At 48.4% G+C, this 19,834-nt stretch overlaps 1 protein-coding gene across 2 annotated transcripts in view; it reads right to left on the bottom strand.

Moving 5' to 3' along the window:
- The window catches only part of KNTC1 (kinetochore associated 1), a 2,501,313-nt gene that overhangs the window by 1,274,596 nt on the left and 1,206,883 nt on the right, over nucleotides 1–19,834 (bottom strand). For both annotated transcript variants that reach the window (XM_069619627.1, XM_069619628.1), the window contains exon 38: nucleotides 264–405. In XM_069619627.1, coding sequence (XP_069475728.1) covers nucleotides 264–405 — 142 coding nt within the window. The remainder of the gene's footprint in view (nucleotides 1–263; nucleotides 406–19,834) is intronic.

The raw sequence follows: 19,834 nt of genomic DNA, 5'->3' as shown, positions 1-19,834 counted from the left end.
TGTGCTATGGATGCCATTATTTCCAGAGCCGAGGAAAGGACCGCCTGATTCAGTCACTACATTTTCAATGCCAGCTACTGGCAGCAGTATTTAAGTACAAACGAGAAATTTGTGGGCAGACGCTATCTATTGGAAATAAGGTTACTGTGCGCTACACACAGATGTGACAATCGGGTTCTTTTTCATTTAAATGGTCAGAGAGTCCCATCAATGGCAACCATTAATATGAACTTACAATATAACACAAGTAAAATATGGCCTACCAGAAGCACATGGCATCAAGGCAGTAGCAACTTCATAGGAGACTGGTATCACTGCCAGTGGGTCGAGAACGATCCCATCCTCGCTGAAGAAAACGTTGTAGGTCCATTCATAAAAATCTCTGTCTGCTTCAAAAGCTGAATTCTAAATAGCAAGTATGTAAGGACGAAACAAGGTAATTTATTGTGTTAATTGTAGAAAAAGTTGAGTATTGTACATTATTATACATAAGTAATTTGTAAGAAGGCGAAATTACTTACCGTAAAGTTCGATCTTTGTATTCTTCTCCCGCAGAATCCTGATCTGATAGATATTTCCTAGAGCTGCTATGGAACATTTTCTACAGGGGGCGTAGTGGACCTCGCCCCATCGATCAGTCTTGCTCGGTGTCTGGTCGTTGGTCGACGGCAGGCGTCATATGAATGCATCACTACGCCTCAACCTGAGTTCTCCCTACAGCCACCCCCACCCCCCAACCCCCGAGCACCACACACTGCATAGGAAAACAGGGAGAACAAACAGGCTAGATTACGAATCTGTGAGAGAAGAATACATAGAAAGAACATTCCGTTAAGTAATTTCTCCTACAATGGATTGTCTTTCTCCAGCAGATTCCTCATCTGATAGACTCCCAAAGCAGTAAATGAAGGAGGTGGGTAGAAAGTTAAACCAAGAAATTTTGCAGCACTGCCCTGCCAAAACATGCATCAGGAGTATGAACCACATCCAGACTGTAATGGTTTGCAAAGGTATGCAGGGATGAACATGTCTCAGCGCGACAAAAAACCTACTGGATAGGGACAACCCTCTGCAATGCTGTGGATGCTCAAACTCCCTTTGTGGAATGGCCCCTGATGCCTGCTGTAATTCATTCTGAGCGGCCTGGTAACATTCATCTATGCAGAAAATTATCCAACGGGATAAAATCTGCTTGGTTATGTGCAGGCCCTTTCAGACTAAGGAAAAAGCTAAGAAGAGCTGGTCAGCTCTCCTAAAATCAGCTGTTCTGGCGATATAATAGCTCAAAGCCATCTTCGGGTCTAGGCGATGAAATCACTCCTCCTGCTTAGAGGGGCGCGGAAGAGGATAGACGACCGTAAATTCAATGGACTGCGGCAGGTGAAATTCTGAGACAACCTTGGGGAGGAAGCCAGGCGTTACCCTTAGTGAATCTTTCTCCCGGAAAAAATGCAGGAAGAGTGGCTTACAGCACAAGGCCTGCAGTTAACTCACCCGCCTAGCGGATGTAATAGCCACCAAGAAGGATGTTTTCAAAGAGAGAAACTGTAAGGGACAAGAGTGCACAGGCTCAAATGGAGCCACTATCAGAAATGTCAGAACCGGATTAAGGTCCCAATCTGGGACAACAAAGGGAGTTGGCGGAAACTATTTACAAGGCCTTTCAGGAATTGTGCCATTAACGGGATCGTAACAAACAAACTTTGATCTGGGGATCTCTTAAACAAAGACAAGGCCGCCAAATATCCTTTGACTGTGGTGACCTGAAGGCCAGTAGAGGTCAGTGACAGAAGGAACTCCATCACTGTAGTGGTGGGGCGAGAGATGGGGTCAATCTTGCATTCCCTGCACCACGCCTCAAATCGTCTCCATCGACACGCATACGAAGATCTTGTAGATGGTCTGCGTGCAGCCACCAACACCTCCAGTACTTCCTCGGAGAGGTCCCAGTCATCATATTTCATCCTCTCAAGAGCCACACATGTAGGTTGAGGGATTCTGGGGTTGGATGGAGTATCCGACGTTCCGACTGGGTTAGGAGAGCTGTACGTCGATGCAACCAGTGAGGTGGACAGAACCAAGAGGTTGGTGTACCATGTTCTCCTCGGCCAGTCCGGGGCGATCAAAATCATGGTTGCTCGAAACCTCTTCAACCTCTGGAGAATCCACAGAATGATGAAAATCGGAGGGAATGTGTAAAGGAGAGGGAAGGTCCAATCCACCAAAAAACACATCCTCCAGTGCACCATTTGCTGGGAATTCACTCAAGCAGAACTGTTCACATTTCCTGTTGGATTCCGTTGGGAACAGATCCACTGCTGGGGTACCTCACAGAGTGTAGACCTCCTCTAGGACTTCCTAGCACACTTCCCACTTGTCTGAGACTGTGCTCTGCATGCTCATAGCATCCGCAAGTTGTTCTCTGTGCCTGCCAGATGAGCTGCCAGGACCAAGATCCTGTTCTCCAGCAACCAGAACCAAAGCATCATTGCCTCCAAGCAGAAGAGGCGGAAGTGCACACCACCTTGCATCGCCACTGTGTTGTCTGTTAGAACGATAACTTTTTTCCCCTGCAGAGACAGGGTGAAGGTTTTCATGGCTAGCCTGATGGCTCGCAACTCCAGCCTGTTGATGTGCCACGTGGCTTCCGTCGTTGACCACTGGCCGCTCACCTGCAAATACCCGCAGTGAGTGCCCCAACCCTTCAAAGACTCATCAGTGACCACTTGTGTCTGAGGCCAGAAGGGTTCCCCTGCCAAAAGACTGTTGCGGTCCGCCCACAATGACAAGTCGTTGACCACTGATGAGAGCACCCTGAGGAGATCCAAAATAGAGCTGAGGTACCGAGACCACTGATCCGTCAGTAGCCATTGTAGGGATCTCTTCCCTAACCTGGCCTCTGGCAATAGAAAAATGCAAGAAGCCAAGAGGCGGAAGAAGGAAGCCGCTGGTAGAGTGGCATGGTTCCGGAAGAAGTCGACCATCTGTGTCAAGCAAAATACTCTCCTCGGGAGGGAAGGCCTTCCCCACCTGGGAATCTAGCACTGCTCCGATGAACTGGAGAGCTGGACTGGTGTCATGTGGGACTTCTTTAAGTTTAGGGAGAAGCTCAGCTTGTGCAGCAGCAAGCAGATGTCCTCTAAATGAGACAAGACCTGCACTACAGACTTCACTCGGATCAGCCAGTCGTCCAGATATGGAAATAAGTGGACTCTTGATCTCCTGAGGTAAGTCGAAAATGCCGCCATGAGCTTGGTGAGCAACTACTGCCATGAGCTTGGTGAAGACCCTCAGGATGGAGGTAAGACCAAAAGGAAGCACCTTGAACTGATAGTGCATATCTCCCAAGGTGAATCTTAGGAACTTCCTGTGCTTTCGATGGATTGGTACATGGAAATAGGCATCCTGTAGGTCAATGGACACCAGCCAGTCGTGTAGTTCGTGTGCGTGTAGAATCTCTCTCAACATCAACATCCTGAATTGGTCTTTCCTCAAGAACTTGTTCAAGGCCCCGAGATCCAGAATGAGACGGAGACCTCTTCCTTCCTTTCTTGGTGACCAGGAAATACCGGAAGACCAACCCGTCCTCTCTGCTCAGGTGGTACCTCTTCCACGGCACCCTTCAGCAACAGGGGTCTCAGTTCTTCCTGGAGCTCCTGTCCCGGTTGGATTGGAGGTGGGGGTGGACTGTCTGGTGGTTTTCTCACAAATGGCAGACAACCCCATTGAATGAGCTGTAGAGCCCAGGCATTGGGAGTAATTCCCTGCCAGTGGAGCAAATGCTCCATCAACAGTCCTCCAACCGGTCTGCTGTGAGAGGGGAAAATCAAAGCAGCTTCGGGGGCTAGGTCGCTCCCGCCGCCGATGCTGCCTGTTGGCCTCCAGAAGCCCCTCTGCCACTTCCGTAGCACGAAAAACACTTCAGACCTTGCCTGGCCGGTGGGAGCTGTGCTCTCCTGCTATAGGAAGCATAAATGCTGTTATGGCTGATGCCATATCAGGCCACACAGTTGGCGATGTCAAGGCTCGTTCGCAGCGACTGTCTGGCCACCTCAGTCCCATCCTCCACTAGCTGTAGGAAGTCCTCGCGCATTTTTCCTTCTGGGACATACTGAGCAGCATTTTCCACTGCTGTCCATAGACCAAAGGAGTATTTGGTAAAACTGCTTGCCAGATTTGTAGCTTTGAGGGCCATGCTACCCGAGGTGAATGCCTTCTTCGCCAAGGCATCTACTTTCTTTGCTTCCCTGTCTGGAGGCAGAGCGGATGTAGAAGATGCAGGTCTAGAAGAGGCTGTAGCAGCCTGCATAACAAGCCCCTCTGGGGAAGGGTGAGAGGAAAGTTATGAAGGGTCTCCTCTAGCCAGCCGGTATCTCCCGGAAATGGTGGAGCTGACAGGAGGAAGGGAACAAGGGTTTTGCCAGGTAACCGTTAAAGGATCGGCAATGGCAGGGTTTAAGAGCATATGACGTTCACTGGTAAAGCCTTCATCTAGAATGTTGGTAAATTCGTAACTCTTACAACCTCTTACAACTTTGGTACTCAGACGGGGTACTCACGGCTCTTCGGAATCCAAGATCTGACGTGAAGAGGTAAGAAGCGTCCCCCCGGAGGTCCAGAGGCCAGATAATCTGTGCTCTCTGCTCCTCAGGGGGCCGCCCTCTGGGAAACCCTCTCGGGAAAGAAAACCCAGACTATGCAGATGTAGAGGAGGATAGGATGCACAATATCTGTAGTGTCAGGTAGAAGGATGAAGAAGATTCCAATCCAATCGGTGCAAAATGACTGAAGATTCTTGAATGCAGTAGAACACTTGGACGGCTGTAGCAAGAAGGAAAGGAATGGGGCAGCAGACTAAAGAGACAGAGGAAAGACAGAAGAATGAAAGGAGAGAGAGAAGGACAGCTGGAGTCGTGAAGAAGAATGTATAGGTACCTCAAAGCGAAGATAGAGGAAAGGTAAGCGCAGAAAAAAGCCGCGAGCGGCTGAAAACAGAAGCTGCAAGCGTAGGCTACCAAAGCTGAGGAAAGGAAATGCCGAGGGCGGCAGAAAAGGTAAGCGCTAGGAATAGCCGCGAACGGCTGGAAAAAACAGAGGCCACAAGCGACGGTGAAAAAGGAAACGGAGGGAAAGGATGCCAAGGGCGGCGGAAAAGACAGAGAGCAGAAAACAGTGCCGAGGACGGCTAATAGGCGACAGGCTCCGAGTGGAATAGTCGGGAGCGGGAGAAAAGGGAATGGACAAAACCGAAGAAACGGTAAAAGACGAAGGAAGGGAACAAAGGAGGAGGGAAGAGGGAGGACTCAGAAGAAGGTCTGAGTGGGAGCAGGTACCAAAAGATACGAGCGAGCAATAACAAGGGAGCAATGCGAACAGAGTAGCAAAGCAGTTACCAGTTTGTTCGCACGGAATAAGTACGAACAATTGGTAGAAAGAGAGGACGGACAAAATGAAAGAAAAAGACTAGAGCTGCATAGTTAGTGGATAGAGATGTTGTCAAGGAGCCGCCATCTTGGATTCCACTGAGTATATCGTGGTTGATGTAACTTCCAGTGTCTCCATAGGCTTCTAGGAGTTCTTTTAACAGTAACCTTGTAGCGGTGCCACTGATTAGTGCAATCCTAGGGTGTCAACCCTTTCTACAAGAGCCCTGAATTTAGAGGTATTGTGAAGATAGGGCTGGGAGTGCTGAAATTCAAGGTCTGGTGAGGTGTTGAGACTGCTGGTGTCTTGGAGGTCTTGAACCAGCTGTAAAAGCCAATTCTGGTCATCAAAATAATCGACCCCTCGTAAACCCAAATATATCGGGTCGACATCGCCCTGGACATCAGCGTCATGACCGCCGAAGGCACCTGCCATGGTATTGAAAAATTCAGACCGAGGGTGTGGGGTGTTTTCTCAACAACCTTCGACGTCGAGGGTATGTCTTTTGGCGCCGATATGGTAATGTCAGCGTCGATCGTGATCTCTGCAGCGTCGACATCCTCGGGTGCACACGGATAATCTGGCTTCCAATGGATTTCTTTCGACGTAGAAAGATTTATCGGCGCCGACTCTCGGTACCAGGGCACTAGAGGGGTTGGGTATACCGGGCGCCGCTCTTAACTCCGAAGCATGCTGTGTGGGGAGGGGGGTTAGCCATGCCAATTGCAGCATACTGCTTCAATATTGCAAGCATTGAGGATTTGAAATCCTCCCACTCTTGGCTCGTGGTAGGCCCAGCCGACTGCTTCCCTCTATCGACGACTAGGAGTCCAGACGATGGCAGTGACGTGTTTTCTTCTTTCGGGACAAGTGTGACTCCTCAAGTGGGATAATTTCTTCTTCCGCCTGTGTTCTTTCTCAGGGTATGCCCCTCAGTTTCAGCCTCCGAAGACCGAACTGTCGACCGCCCTAGAGATTTTGATGGCTGTCGACCCAGAGCCAGTTTTGCAGCTCAATCGTGAAGAGATTTAAGTCACCAGTCAGTCCCGTGACCGGTGCCGAGGCACCAGAGACAAAACTTGTGGGGGTGGGAGATTGACATCTTGGTGCCACAATCAGTAGACCGTTTGAAACCTGATACCCGAGCAACCAACATCTTGCGTAGAGAATTTTGTGAAAAAGTAAAAGGTTATCTAACGAAAACGTTGAGAGTCGAATCTCTGTGTTCCCAAGCAGCGTGTTAGCACACAAAAAAAAAGGAACCGAGGTTGGGGCGTAGTGATGTGGTATTTATACGATGCCCGATGTCATGTCCGGAGCCGACGACCAGATGCCGGGCAAGACAGATTGATGGCTGGGTCGAGGTCCACCGCGCCTCCTGTCTAAAAAATTTCAAAGCAGCAAAACTGGAGGGAATATCTATGAAATGAGTAATCTGTGGGAGAAAGGCAATCCATAGAAGCTCATTTCTCAACATTTTGTGGTGGGTCAGAAGAAAAGGTCAGACACGCAGCAGACATTTCAATGTAATTAATGAAATTATAAATAAAAGGCCTAACTTTCCCTGTCACTAAAGGGACTATCCTACCTAAAGAAACTAAAGGTGCTCGTTTATTCTTCAAGCCTAAAATAAAATATGTCCTCCATCCAAATTGTTAGGTAAGCTTTATCTTTTAGCAATTTTCCCTCCATATTCTGTGGACCCCCAAAACTTTTTGCTTTTATTCTAACACTATGTCCTGACTTTTATACAGTGAAGGGGAGCCTTTAGCTTCACTCCACTTGCCTTTTGGTCACATGTTATGGGGAAACTGACTAATCCTTCTGACTGTCAGTACTGGGAAACTAGGTTTCCCTTAGTCTTTTGACCTTGTTACCTTTTTGGGCAACTTTTTAAAATTGCATGCAATGGGGTTTCTTTTGTATGACCCTAGAAAACACTCAAAGGGATTTTATACTACCCAAGATGAAATTCCGTACAAACCTTTGGCAGCAGTTACTTTTTCTTACTTTTTACCATATTTTTCTTTAGCCGTACCACGTTTGGCTATTAACAGTGACTAGTGTCCCAAGATACCCATGCCAGGAGGACTTTCTTTTGTTCCTCGGCCATCTTGGCCTTTGGCCTCCTTCCTGCCCTGCCACGTCAGGAACATCCTTTTATCCTCATGCACTTGCCAGGGAAACAGATTTTGCAGACTAGTGCAGGGCATGGATGTGGGGTCCCAGAAAGTGGGAGTGGACTGTCCGGTCCCAATACACAGCCTGGATCCAGTGTATCTAGTGTGCATGTATGAGTAAGACCTGAAGTGGTCCTCGACTGGACCACTGCTGGTGTGCATGTGTGGGGCAGATCTTGCCATTGGAGGTCCGAGGCTGATCACTCACCAGACTTTGGGATATAAAAGAGGTATACTGCAGCCATTCCAGTAGATCTGAAGAGGAGCCAAGTACCCGGTCGTAGCTGTGAAGACCATGGACAATCCCTCAAGAAGTCTGGCCACCAATTCTTAGTGGAGCCCTGTCTGGATACTGATCTCCGAACACAGTTGTAGGTGCTTCAACCCTCTGGACAAGTGGGAACAACTGGTCCCGGTGACATCTGGTAAACTAGCAAGTTAGAGCCTTCGGAAGCTTCCTTGGACCATCCAGCGGGCTGACCAGATCCAGTTAGGGGTACTGTCATAGAATCGCTGTCATTCTGTGTTTCGGTCCAGAACTCCCGGGATCTTCAGTTTGTCCAACAAGAACCCCTCCTGCAATATTTCAGCTCAATGCCATCCACGGGTCCAGAGATAGGCCTTCTTCGCCAACGACAACTGTGACACCTGTTGCCGTGCAACAGTGACCATCCCTGAAACCAGCGTTTCTGTATCTGGACAACTGCCCTGAAGAGTCCTGCACCAGTGCCTGCTGCATTGATCATTTGTTCGTCGAGAACAGAGGCTAGGCTCCTGTACCCGACCGCAACTCTACTTCTAATTGCACCGTAGTTCCTGGACATCAGCGTCCAAAACTAAAGGCGGGAAAACTTACCTCAGGCGACCCTCAAACGATCCGCCAGCTCTGGAGTGAAACCGGAGTATCAGTGGTAAGTTGTAGCGATACTTACCTACCCGTCCTAGAAAAGTTAGAATAACTTGAAATTTTCACAATGGTTTGACATTGGCAAAACCTATTGCTGAAAGCCCTCCTAAAGCTAAGAACAGTCTTACTCACTAGTATATCGTCTTTTGGATCCATTTTCATATCCCCAGGATCCCTCTACTAATTGTTTTTTTAACTCCTAAAATTCTTGGAAAACTTAGTGAAATTTTGGGCATAAGACCCCATACAACTTAGGGTTGGACTTCATAAGTAGTGAATACTATCCCACTGAATACCCAGAAATTTTAGAGAAATTTCCTCAATAATGGCCAGCCTTCCACTGGTTTGAGAGACACTGGGAATAGCATCACAGTGGTGGGCAGGACCCTGCTCAAGCCAGAGGACTCCTCTGAGAACCACCAGGTTAGCTGGTGGGCCTCCCAAATGTGCCTTTGTAGCCGTATCACCATCCAGATTGATGACAAGATAACCAAACTGCCTACGTACAAGACAATGTGCCTGCCAAGGTGCAGTTGGGAAATTACCTGAGTTGCGGTTGGTTTTGGATGGGCCACCCTTAGTTGCTACTGCAGACACTGGGTCACAGGCCAAGAATTGTCTGACTGGTAGTTACCAAAGCCCAAATAGAAAAACCCAAGGCCAGAAGAAAGAGCAAGAAGGCCAACTCTGTGAAGGGGGGGGGTGACTTCTCTTCCTCTTCCTTCTGCTTCAGCAGCACACTGTGCTCCAAGCTCCTGAGGGACTAGGCTCATGGGTGACCCTCTACTCAACTCCTGAGGGACAAGATCCGGAGGACCGTCCTCAGGGAGGGCGATGTACTCAACCAAGAGGATCCCCCTCACTTTCAATGCCCGCTGGCTGACGGTGGGCTCTCTAGGATGGATTTCTCTAAGGGTCAGAGAGCATACCACTCTTTTGAGGGTCTGAGGACACAGGCCCAGTGCAAGGTGAAGTGCCTATGTCTATTAAGATGTATTGTGAAGGTGAGCTCCTCCATAGTGAGCACACTGATCCAGAAACGGATTCAGTTAAAAGGTTGGGTGTACCCAAGGTCTGCAGGCCCTTCCTTCTATAGTTGGTCCATGAGATGCCCCTAGCTGGTCATCTTGGCATTGAGAAGACCAAGCAAAGACTCAACACACTTTTACTGGCCCAGGATAGGAGTAGAAGTTGAAGTTTTCAGCAAGAACTGCCCCACTTGTCAGTTGTGTGGCAAAACTGGAAGCAGTGTCCTTTTTTCCACTTCCACCTTTGCCAGTGGTTGGCACACCATTTGAGAGGGTTGGCATCACCATTGTCAGTCCCTTAGATCCTCCTGCATCAGGTGGACACACGGTTCCTTCGGGTACTGGTTGATCATGCCACCAGGTACCCAAAGGCTATTCCCCTTTGGACCATAACTGCAAGGTGCTTGTCAGGGCTCTCCTGGGCATTTTCACCAGAGTGGGCATCCCTAAAGAGGTAGTCTGTGACAGAGGAGCCAACATCACGTCTAGTTACATGCAAGCAACGTGGAAGGAGTGTGGTGTAATTTACACGTTCTCCACATCCTACCACCCCCAGACCAATGGTCTGGTTGAGAGATTTAACTAAACTCTCGAAGGCATGCCAGGTGCTTTGAAAGAGCTCCTGAGAAGGAAATGGAACCTTCTATTACCATACCTGCTGTTTGCCTGCATAGAGAGAGAGAGAGAGAGAGAGAGAGAGAGAGAGAGAGAGAGAGAGAGAGAGAGGTGCCTCCGGGGGTGCTGGATTCAGCCCTTTTGATCTCCTCTTTGGGCATCCAGTGAGGAGGGCCCTTGCTTTAGTTAGAGAAGGCTTGGAAGCCAGCCCTGCAGGTCCTGCCAAGCAAGTGGGGGGACTATGTGCTAGGAGGATGGCACAGATAATGTGTCAAGCATCAGCAAAATCGCAAGGGCAGCCAAAAACTGAACAAGTACTAGCATGACCTCAATACCTCATAGGTGGACTGGACTCCTGGCCAGCATATCCTTGTGATGAAGCCCACCAAGTCTCCAGCTTTGCCAGACAAGTGCACTGGAGCCTTCAGGATAATCTTCAAGATTGGCGAAGCCAACAATCTGGTCGACATGGGTACCACTGGGGAAGCCCCTCAGGTCCTCCATGTTAACAGGCTCAAACCCTGCCACAGGAGAGAGGAAGTGTCATGTCTTCTGCTAGAAGGAGAGTAAGCCCATTCCTGACTTGCTACACAGCAACCCTCAGAATGACTGAGTGGAGGGTGTGCACGTCTCTTGATCTGACATCAGAGCAGCAGAGGGCCTGCCGGGTATTGCTCCAGCAATATGCCCCTCTATTTTAATCGACACCAGGCCTTTGCCCATGGTGCAGGCATGTATTTGACAATGGTGACAATGTGCCTGTCAAAATGAGATGCTACAAGATGTTAGACACTGTAAAAAACACACCCAGGGAGAGGTTGCCAAGATGTTGGATCTGGGTGTAATTGAACCCTCAACCAGCCCATGATCCAGCCCTGTGGGGCAGTTCCCAGGGCCAGTTCCCGGGCAGATACCAAAGTCTGAAGGTTCTTTGGGTCTGTGTGCACTACAGAGGAGTCAACGTAGTCACCAGGACGGATGCTTACCCATTTCCCAGTGCTGTTGAGCTTGTGGATACCATAGGTGCTGCCAAGTTTGCAAGCACCTTTGACCTCACATCAGGCTATTGGCAAATTGCTCTGACTGACTAGACCAAGGAGAAAACAGCTCTCTCTACCCTGGAGGGGCTCTACCAGTTTAGAGTAATGCCTTTTGGGTTGAAGAATGCCTCTGCCACTTTCCAAAGGCTATTCAATCATGCCCTCACTGGACTAGAGGCCGTCTGTGTGGCCTAGCTAGACAATTTTGCTGTCTACAACTCCACTTGGGAAGAGCATTTGACTAACTTGGATAGGGTGTTGCAGGTCATGAAAAAGGCAAATCACACGATCAAGGCCACCAAGTGCCAGGTGGCCCAGGGCAAGGTCTCTTAACTTGGTCATGAGTTTAGGAGGGGGTCAAATATAAGCTCTCCCTAGCAAGGTACAAGGTGTACAGGACTGGGAGTCTCCCACTACTCAAACCCAGGTGATTTTTTTTGGGGCCTCACTGGGTACTACAAGAGCTCCATTACAGACTACGCACCATAGCTGCCACTCTGAAAGCCCTGACATCACCCAAGCAACCTAGGAAGGTTCATTGGACTGAAGATTGTCAGAGGACCTTTGATGGCTTAAAGGAAACGCTGTGCAGAGAACCTGTTTTGTATGCTCACAACTACAGCTAAGCCTTGATTGCACAAAATGAAGCCAGAAGTGGTCGAATTAAACTTCTTTTTATTTTAAAACTAAACCATTCGGAAACGGTTTCTTTTTCAAATAAAAGTATAGGAACAGTAAAACATTTTTGTCTTTATAAAGTAGATGAGCACTGCTCCCAACCACTCCCTCCCATTTCACTGGATGCCAGTGGAAAAAGGGATTGGAACGGTCTTGTCCCAGGTGGACGACAAAGGGAGAGAGCATCCCATAATTATCATCAGTAGCCAACTGAAGGGTATATAACTTAAGTGGGCCACTGTTGAAAAGAAATGCTTTAGTATAATTTGAAACCTTAGGCATTTTAGACCTTACCGTACTGGTTCTACCATCAAGTTCCAAATTGACCACAAGCCCTTAAAATGGCTTATGCAGATGAAGGGTGAAAACCCCAAAAACGTCAGGTGGTCCATCAGCCTGCAAGGGCTAGACCTCACCATTGAGCATAGACCAGTTAAGAGTCATGAAAATGCAGATGGCCTTTCCATAAGGTATGTTCACTGTCTGGATGAGGGTGACAATCTTGTGGGAGATTAGTTCACCCTAGCCGCAGTCTGGGGGGTGGGGAGAATGTGATGCTGGAAATGCTTTTGTAGGGACAGGGACTCCTCAGCCTTAGCCTGACACTTCTATGTTGGTTCTTTCTGTGTGTTTTCTGAACAGTAGTCCAGTTTGGACCCCTGGCAGTGCAGCTCTTCATTTTTACCTTTTTGTGAACGCTACCCATAGAATACCCTTGGGGCAGCCATTGGACCATGACTAGCTTGCGATCTGCATCTTGCCGGCGTAATGGTGTCAGGGCGCTTCCCCTGCACATCAGGTTCCTCTCCCCTCTTCCTCGTCAGTACAGTTAAATATGCATTTTCGCATTCTTCCTTTTCTCGTGCCATTGGGACCTGCACTGCTTTCAGCCTAAGACAAGGATGCCACATTCTTAGGCTTATCAGTAGGCCCATAAATGCAATTAAATTAGTTGGTGTAGGGAGTTCCTCACAGGAACTGGAGTCCTTGTCCCCAAAAGGGGAGTCTTTCCCAGTGAGGTGCCACTTGCTGCGAACACTAGGCAAGGTTTTGCGGAGCAGGCTTACCTCTCACCTCCCTAGCTTCAGAGTAGGGCGGAGGGTGCTCACCATTGAGGAGACGGGGCGAATACCTGCAATTCATCATACTGTTAGTCCATAGTCCTGTTTCCTCCGTACATATCGGATATCCATCCCACAGGGATGGGACCGGACCTTTTTTGTACCTCAACAAAAACTTTCCCTTTAATTTAATGCACTCAGGGTCAGACGCAGGAAACGACGGGAAGAGGCAAATAGTGGACAATATGGTGGGTATCACTTCTTTACTGCTAAATCCAGTCCTCTTATCAGCATACTGATGGAAGATTTTGTAGCATGAAAACTCAGCTATCCAAATAGAAGCGAACAAGTTCTGCAAGACTGCATGACAAACCTGGCGTCAGCGCTGTCAGTCGGGAACCCAGACAATAGTGCATGCAACTGGCTGAACGTGTGGACCAAGTGACAGCCTTGACGATTTCGTCCTATGGAAAGTGCCTCTGGAAAGCTACCCCTGTGGCCTTCGCCCTCACTGTGTGCACGTGCATATTAGGGGTAGTCCGCTTCTGTGAGGAATATGAGAAATTACTTCCTGGTAATGTTTTTGCTATACATTCTTCTCCGGTAGATTTTTATCTGATAGATATCCCTTCCAGCACCAGCTGCTCATAAACCTTTGACAGGCTGTGTAGTGTGGCTCAGCAACGACGGTCTACTCCCTCATGACTCCAGACGTGACGTTGGAAGATATATCGCACCACTACGTCCCCAACCTGAGTTCCCAAACACCCCAAGCTCAGCAGCCGCAGGAAAAAATCCAATAAGATTCTGCTTAAGAGAAGCCAAAATACGCTTTTTGTGTGTGTGTTTAAGGAATAGTCACCATACTGTAAGCAGCATGCTGAAAGTGCCCAATAGAAACTGCACAATAATGTACTTATTCAAAACGTCACAACCTTAAGTTGTCGTCCCACCAAGGAGATGCAACAGACCACTTTCATAGCGGGGCTGCAGGGGAGGGCGAAGAGGAATCTGTGGGAGAAGAATCCATAGAATGGATGGCATTCTCCTGCAGATTCCTCATCTGTTAAGACTCGCAAAGCAGTACAGCATGTGGAGGCGGGATAAAAGTCTCAAAGAACAAATGACTTACCTCTCGGAAATGTTCTTTCTGATGGATGGTCCTTCTACAGATTCCTTGTCTCTGAAATCCCTATCCCAGTGCAGAAGTTCTTCAGAATATTTTCCTTCGCCAAGGGGTGCAGCTTGGGTCCACCCCAAACCTCTATGTGCCCGTACCAGTAATGTCATAGGGGGCAGTATATATAGGGGCAACACACACTGACTTCAGTTCCACCCATTTCCCTAGCACTCTGAAGCTGAGGGACTTTAGAACAGATGGTGTACTAATTTCCCGCGAAGAAGGCAATGAGGAATCCGTGGGAGGAACATTCATCAGAAAGAAAATTAGAGAGGTAATTTGTTCTTCTAATGGATTCTTTCCGCACACAGATTCCTCATCTATGATAGACACCCAAATCAGTACGTAAATCTATAGGAGGGAGGAAGAAAGACCACTAGCTAAACCAGAAAACTCTGGAGGACTGCCCTGCCAAAACTGGCATCTTGACCCTCAAGGGAATCCCAGCAGTAATGCATAGCAAACATGTGCAATGACGCCAATGTTGTTGCGTGACAAATATCCAGGACAGGGACTCCCCTCTGCAGGGAAGAGGTGGCAGACACTCCTGGACAGGGTTTGCTTGGTCACAGCCCTGCCAGCACAAGCACCATCGTAACCAACGAAAAGCTAGTCATGCATCCTAGCCTCTATAGTACGAGAGACATAGAACTTAAGAGCCCATACCGGGTTCAGTCAGTGGAATCGTTCCTCTGCCTTGGAAGAGTGAAGCCGAGGAAAAAACACAGGAAGATGGATTTTCCGAGAGAGACGGAAATCCGAGAATACCTTCAACAGAAAGGATGGTCTTGCTCTTAACGTCACCTTCTCTTTAGAAAAAAACAAATAGGAAAGTCATTTTTTATTTATTTTTATTTTATTGGTTTATCACAAACATTTAAAATGTTACTGACAATACACATAACAAAACAGTTTTGTTGTATACACTCTCCTAAGTAAGGAAAGTAATACAGACACCAGTAAAATCAATTTAAGGGTGAGTAACCTAATAGGAATGAAGGGGCTCAAATGGAACGCCCATAAGAAACGTTAAAACTAAATTCAAATCCTGCACCGGAACCACAAACTAGTGGGGAGAAAACTGGTTACACAAACCCTGCAAGAACTGCATGACAGTGGGAATTGTGAAAATCTATCCCTGCTCCGGGGGCCTCTTTAATACTGAAAAAGCAGGGAGGTAACCCTTTACAGTGCCAATATGCAGGACTGCCTCAGCTACAGATAGCAGAAAATCAAGGGATAGTGGATAGGATAAAGGATCCAGGTCCCTCTCCCAGCACCAAACAAAATATTTACGCTACCTGCAAGCACAGATGTATTTCGTAGCGAGTCGCAGAGCTGAAAGGAGCACATAAAGGACGTTGTCTGATAAGTCCCACTCCTTGTACCTCAGCCTATCAGCAGCCAAGCATGAAGGTTCAGGATGTTTTCTTTCGGGAAGATGACCTACCGCTACAACTGGGAGAGCAAGTCGACTCCCCTCGGAAAGTGCAAGGGATGGCAAATGGACATGTCCAACAACTTCAGATACCACTTTCTCCGAGCCCAGTCCAGTGCGATCAGGATCATTGTGGTTCCAAACAGGGGCAAGCTCCTGAAAACCAGCAGGATGATCGGGATAAGCGGGAACGCATAAAGGTATTCTAAAGTCCGCTCGACCATCAGTGCGTCCCCCAGAACTCACAGACGTAGAAATTCCCTGGAGCAGAACAACTCGCACTTCCTATTGACACTGGAAGTGAAGAAGTCAGCTTGAGGAATTCACAAAAAGGAGAAAATATCCTCCAGAACTTCCTAGCAGAGCTCCCACCAATGGCATTCTCTCTCTGGCAAGATGAGCCATCATCCGAGGGTCACTGTTCTCTGGAGTTCAAAAACACAGTCACTTTGCTTCTCTGCTCAGAGGCAAGGAGCACACACCACCTCATTTGTTGAGGTAATGCATGGCCACCATGCTGTCCGTCACGATCAGTGCAGTCTTGCATTACAGAGGGGAGAAAAGCAAATCGGGCCAGCCTGACCATCCTCATCTCCAGCAAGTTGATCTGATCCTGAGACTCCGTGGGAGACCACAATAACCTCATCGTTTGGTCTGACAGTCAGAGTTGTGTATGTGACAACTGTCACCTTGGGCCAAGGTTGGCAAAACAATGTTCCCTTCACCAAGTTGTCGCACACAGCCCACCACACAAGACCCTAAGCCATTGGATTCGAGACCTGTAAAAGGTCCGACATGTGGTCCTGAAACTGTGACCATTGGCAAGTGAAGCTATCTCATGCGCAGCATCATCTCCGGTACCACAAGGATGTAGGAGGCGACGTGATCCAGAAGGTGCAGGAAAGCAGAGGCCATAACTTGTTCCTGGGATTGAAGGATATTGACCATCTGAAAGATGTTCACCACTTATTCCTCGAGCAGGAAATCCCTGCCCATAAAAGTGTCCAAGACAGCCCCGATGAACTGGAGAGACTGGGACGGCGAAACCGGAGACTTTTTAAAGTTCAGGAAAAAGCCCAGGCTGTGCAATAGAGTGCATGAGCAGAGTAGATGCTCCGACACAATAGATCTGAGGAACGAGCTTGGACGAGCCAGTCACCCAGATAGGGAAAGACATGAATGGCCTCACTCCTCAGGTAAGCCACTACCACCATCTTGGTGAAAACCCCAGGGGCAAAGAAAGACCGAAATGCAGGACCTTGAACTGGTAAATGGTGTTGACCTACCAAACCTTAGGTACTTTCCGTGCTTTTGATCGTTGGGCACATGGAAGTAGGCATCTGGTAGGTCCAGTGAAACCAAATAGTCCTGCAGATCACGGTTTGCAGAATCTGGGCTAGAGTAAAAATACAGAACTTGCCCTTTCGTGGTAACAAGTTCAGCAGCTGCAGATACAGAAGGGGCGTATGCCTCCATCCTTCTTTGGCACCAGAAAATATGTGGGGTACCACACCTTCCCTCGTTCTGAGCACGGAACTAGCTCAATCTGAGTTTGTCAGAAGCTGAAAGAACTCCTCCAGGAGGATGATGGGGTCTGGAGACACTGGGGTGGCTAGAAGGCCGTGGCCCGGGATGCTGAAGGAATGGGAGGCAATGTCCCCGTCGTATGACGTGTACGGCCAAGCACTGGACGTGCTCTTGGACCATTCCAGGCTGAACAAGAAAAGCCACCGCGCAAAAGTGACGAGTGGTGAAACCCGTCACTGAGGTTTGTTGCCCTAGAGTGCATCGGGGACAGTGGCTGCTGCAACGTTGTTGCCCCACCCACCCCCCACCCCTTGACAGCTGGTAAACCCTTCCTCTGCCTCTCCCTAAGAGCCTGCTTTGCACTCTTCCGGGGTAGACTGGCCACAGTCCCTCAGGGCTAAGGTGGGAAAGCGGCGAAAACCCTGGTCCCGAAATGATGGCAGTGAGGAAGGCCGCTGCACGGCTAGCCCCAAGGACTTAGTCGTCTTAGATGACTGGACCTTCTGGAGTGGGTCGTCAGCCTTGATGTCAAAAGGCATGTCCAACAGCCTGGTCTGGACGTCGCCCTCAAACCCAGAGGTCCTCAGCCACGAGTGGCCTCCGACCACGGTGCTAGTGGCCATGGACCTGGCCACACAGTCCGTCTGGTCCAATCCTGACTGCAGCATTTGGCATGTCGCCTCCTTGCCTTCAGAAACCAGGGACAGGAAAATGCCCATCATCTCTCCCTCCAGGACATACTCAGCTGCATTGGCCACTGCCATCCAAAGGCCGAAGGAGAACTTCTCCATGGCGCAAGCGGCAATCAAGGCCCGCAGTGAAAGACTGACACAAACAAATTCTTGCCCCATGCGTTGAACCTCTTACTCTCCCTGTCCAGTGTAAGGGATAGAAAGGTAGAAGTCTTCGAGCTGGCTGTTGCAGCCTGAACCGTCAAGCTTTCAGGCGAAGCATGGGAGAAAAGAAAAGATGGGTCTGAGAGCAGGATGGTGCTTCCTTACCAGATCCCTGCCCACTGCCGGAACAGAGGCAGGTTTCTCCCACCGCTCCAATACGGGGGCATCCACTACCACATTGAAGGGCAGGAGAGTCACTTTTTTGGTCGCTTTTTTGGGGGCATCGACCAGAATATTGAAAAGTTCGTACTGAACCTTGGTCCTGTATAGAGCAGATAGCTCCAGAGTACTGGCCACATTATCAAGCGCTGGAAGGCAGGCTTGAGGCATTCCTACGATGGGAGCTGGCAACATGTACATCTACGGGGAGGTGTCGAGGCCAATGGAATAAAAGTAACTTCTTGTGGCAGCAGGTTAATTCTGTAGTTTATTCTGTACATGGCAAATCAGGTTTCATCATGGTATCAAGTAATAAGAATCAAGGAACAAAGGTCTTAAGGGGAGAACCCACTAGCTCTCACAACCCAGGCTTATTTTCACCAATTGCCCGGGCTGGAACGCCAGAACAAAAACAAACATTCCACGCATCCACATAACATTCTCCAATTACATCACAGCATTCATGCAGGCTTCCATGCAGGAAGGGAGACTAGATACAACACACCTCCCTTCTTTCAACACATCAAAAGGAAACACCAACGCAAGAAAAAAAGGCAGAACGCATCTCCATTCCTTCAACCACACACACACACATAGGTGGGCGGGTCATCAAAGGGCAACATACAGAGGAAGAAACACCAACACATCTTCCTACCGAAAACACAACCACACCTCACCACTTTCATCACCACACAGCCACCTTCAGCACTGACACCAAACCAAGCGTAACTGACATTCTGCATAAAGACTGCACCACAAACGTACAGACACTACCATAGATAAAGGTACAATGCACTCTCCATCCACCACTGCCAGACCACTAGACTGCCACTCTAACCCTGCCCCTCCTTGGGCTGGTACGCTAGCCCACTTCACACAAAAACTCTGAACTAACAGTCCAATGGCAACCACAATCACCACCAAATACACTATACAGGACCCACTATCCAGAGCTAACACTCACTCAAACTGACAGGACACATTTGCAGGAAAACGCTCACACTTTCAACCACGACTCACAAAACATCACAACCACAATAAAAATGGTAAACCTACCAACCGGTAACCACCATCCATGAAAACTATTAATTTTTAATTTTAATTGTATTTTTATTGACAATAGTCTGTAAAAGAAAACTAACTTTTTATGTCAGTTTCTGATTTTCACATCTAGTAAACAAGAACCAAATCAACTCCAAAATACTTTGTCCCACAGTTATCACTTCTACACTTTAGGTAAAATCATGTACATAAAATTAACTAACGCACAAGTTAATTGAACATTGTTACCAGACAAAAGGTAACTCCATGTTAGGGAGAATTCTCCGTTTAGGCTGAATTTCCTAACCTAGTGAGTCCCCCAGCAGCTTTGCTGGATTTTTTGGGTTTATTTTTCTCTCCTGCCAAGAGTGAGACTCTCTTACCCTCACTCTTGGGCATGATTTGAGTGCGTTTCTTTGAATCTAGATGTGTTTAATGGGTTATGGGGACTTTTACTCCATAGGGCTTCATGTGTTTTTGTGATGTGTGTTACACAGCACCCTCAGTGCAGTGACACAGGGGTGTCATAGTGACCCCCCAGTATAGACTCCATACCCTGGGACTGACTACTGTCTCCCAGGGCATGTAAAGTCACCATTGACTTTACTAGTCTTAAATTCTGAACAGAACCAGTACAAACCATCATATTGTGGACATACT

Source organism: Ambystoma mexicanum, chromosome 10, assembly GCF_040938575.1.
Source record: "Ambystoma mexicanum isolate Mex_15411 chromosome 10, UKY_AmexF1_1, whole genome shotgun sequence".
NCBI lineage: Eukaryota > Metazoa > Chordata > Amphibia > Caudata > Ambystomatidae > Ambystoma > Ambystoma mexicanum.
This window is presented reverse-complemented; position numbering and strand designations above follow the sequence as displayed.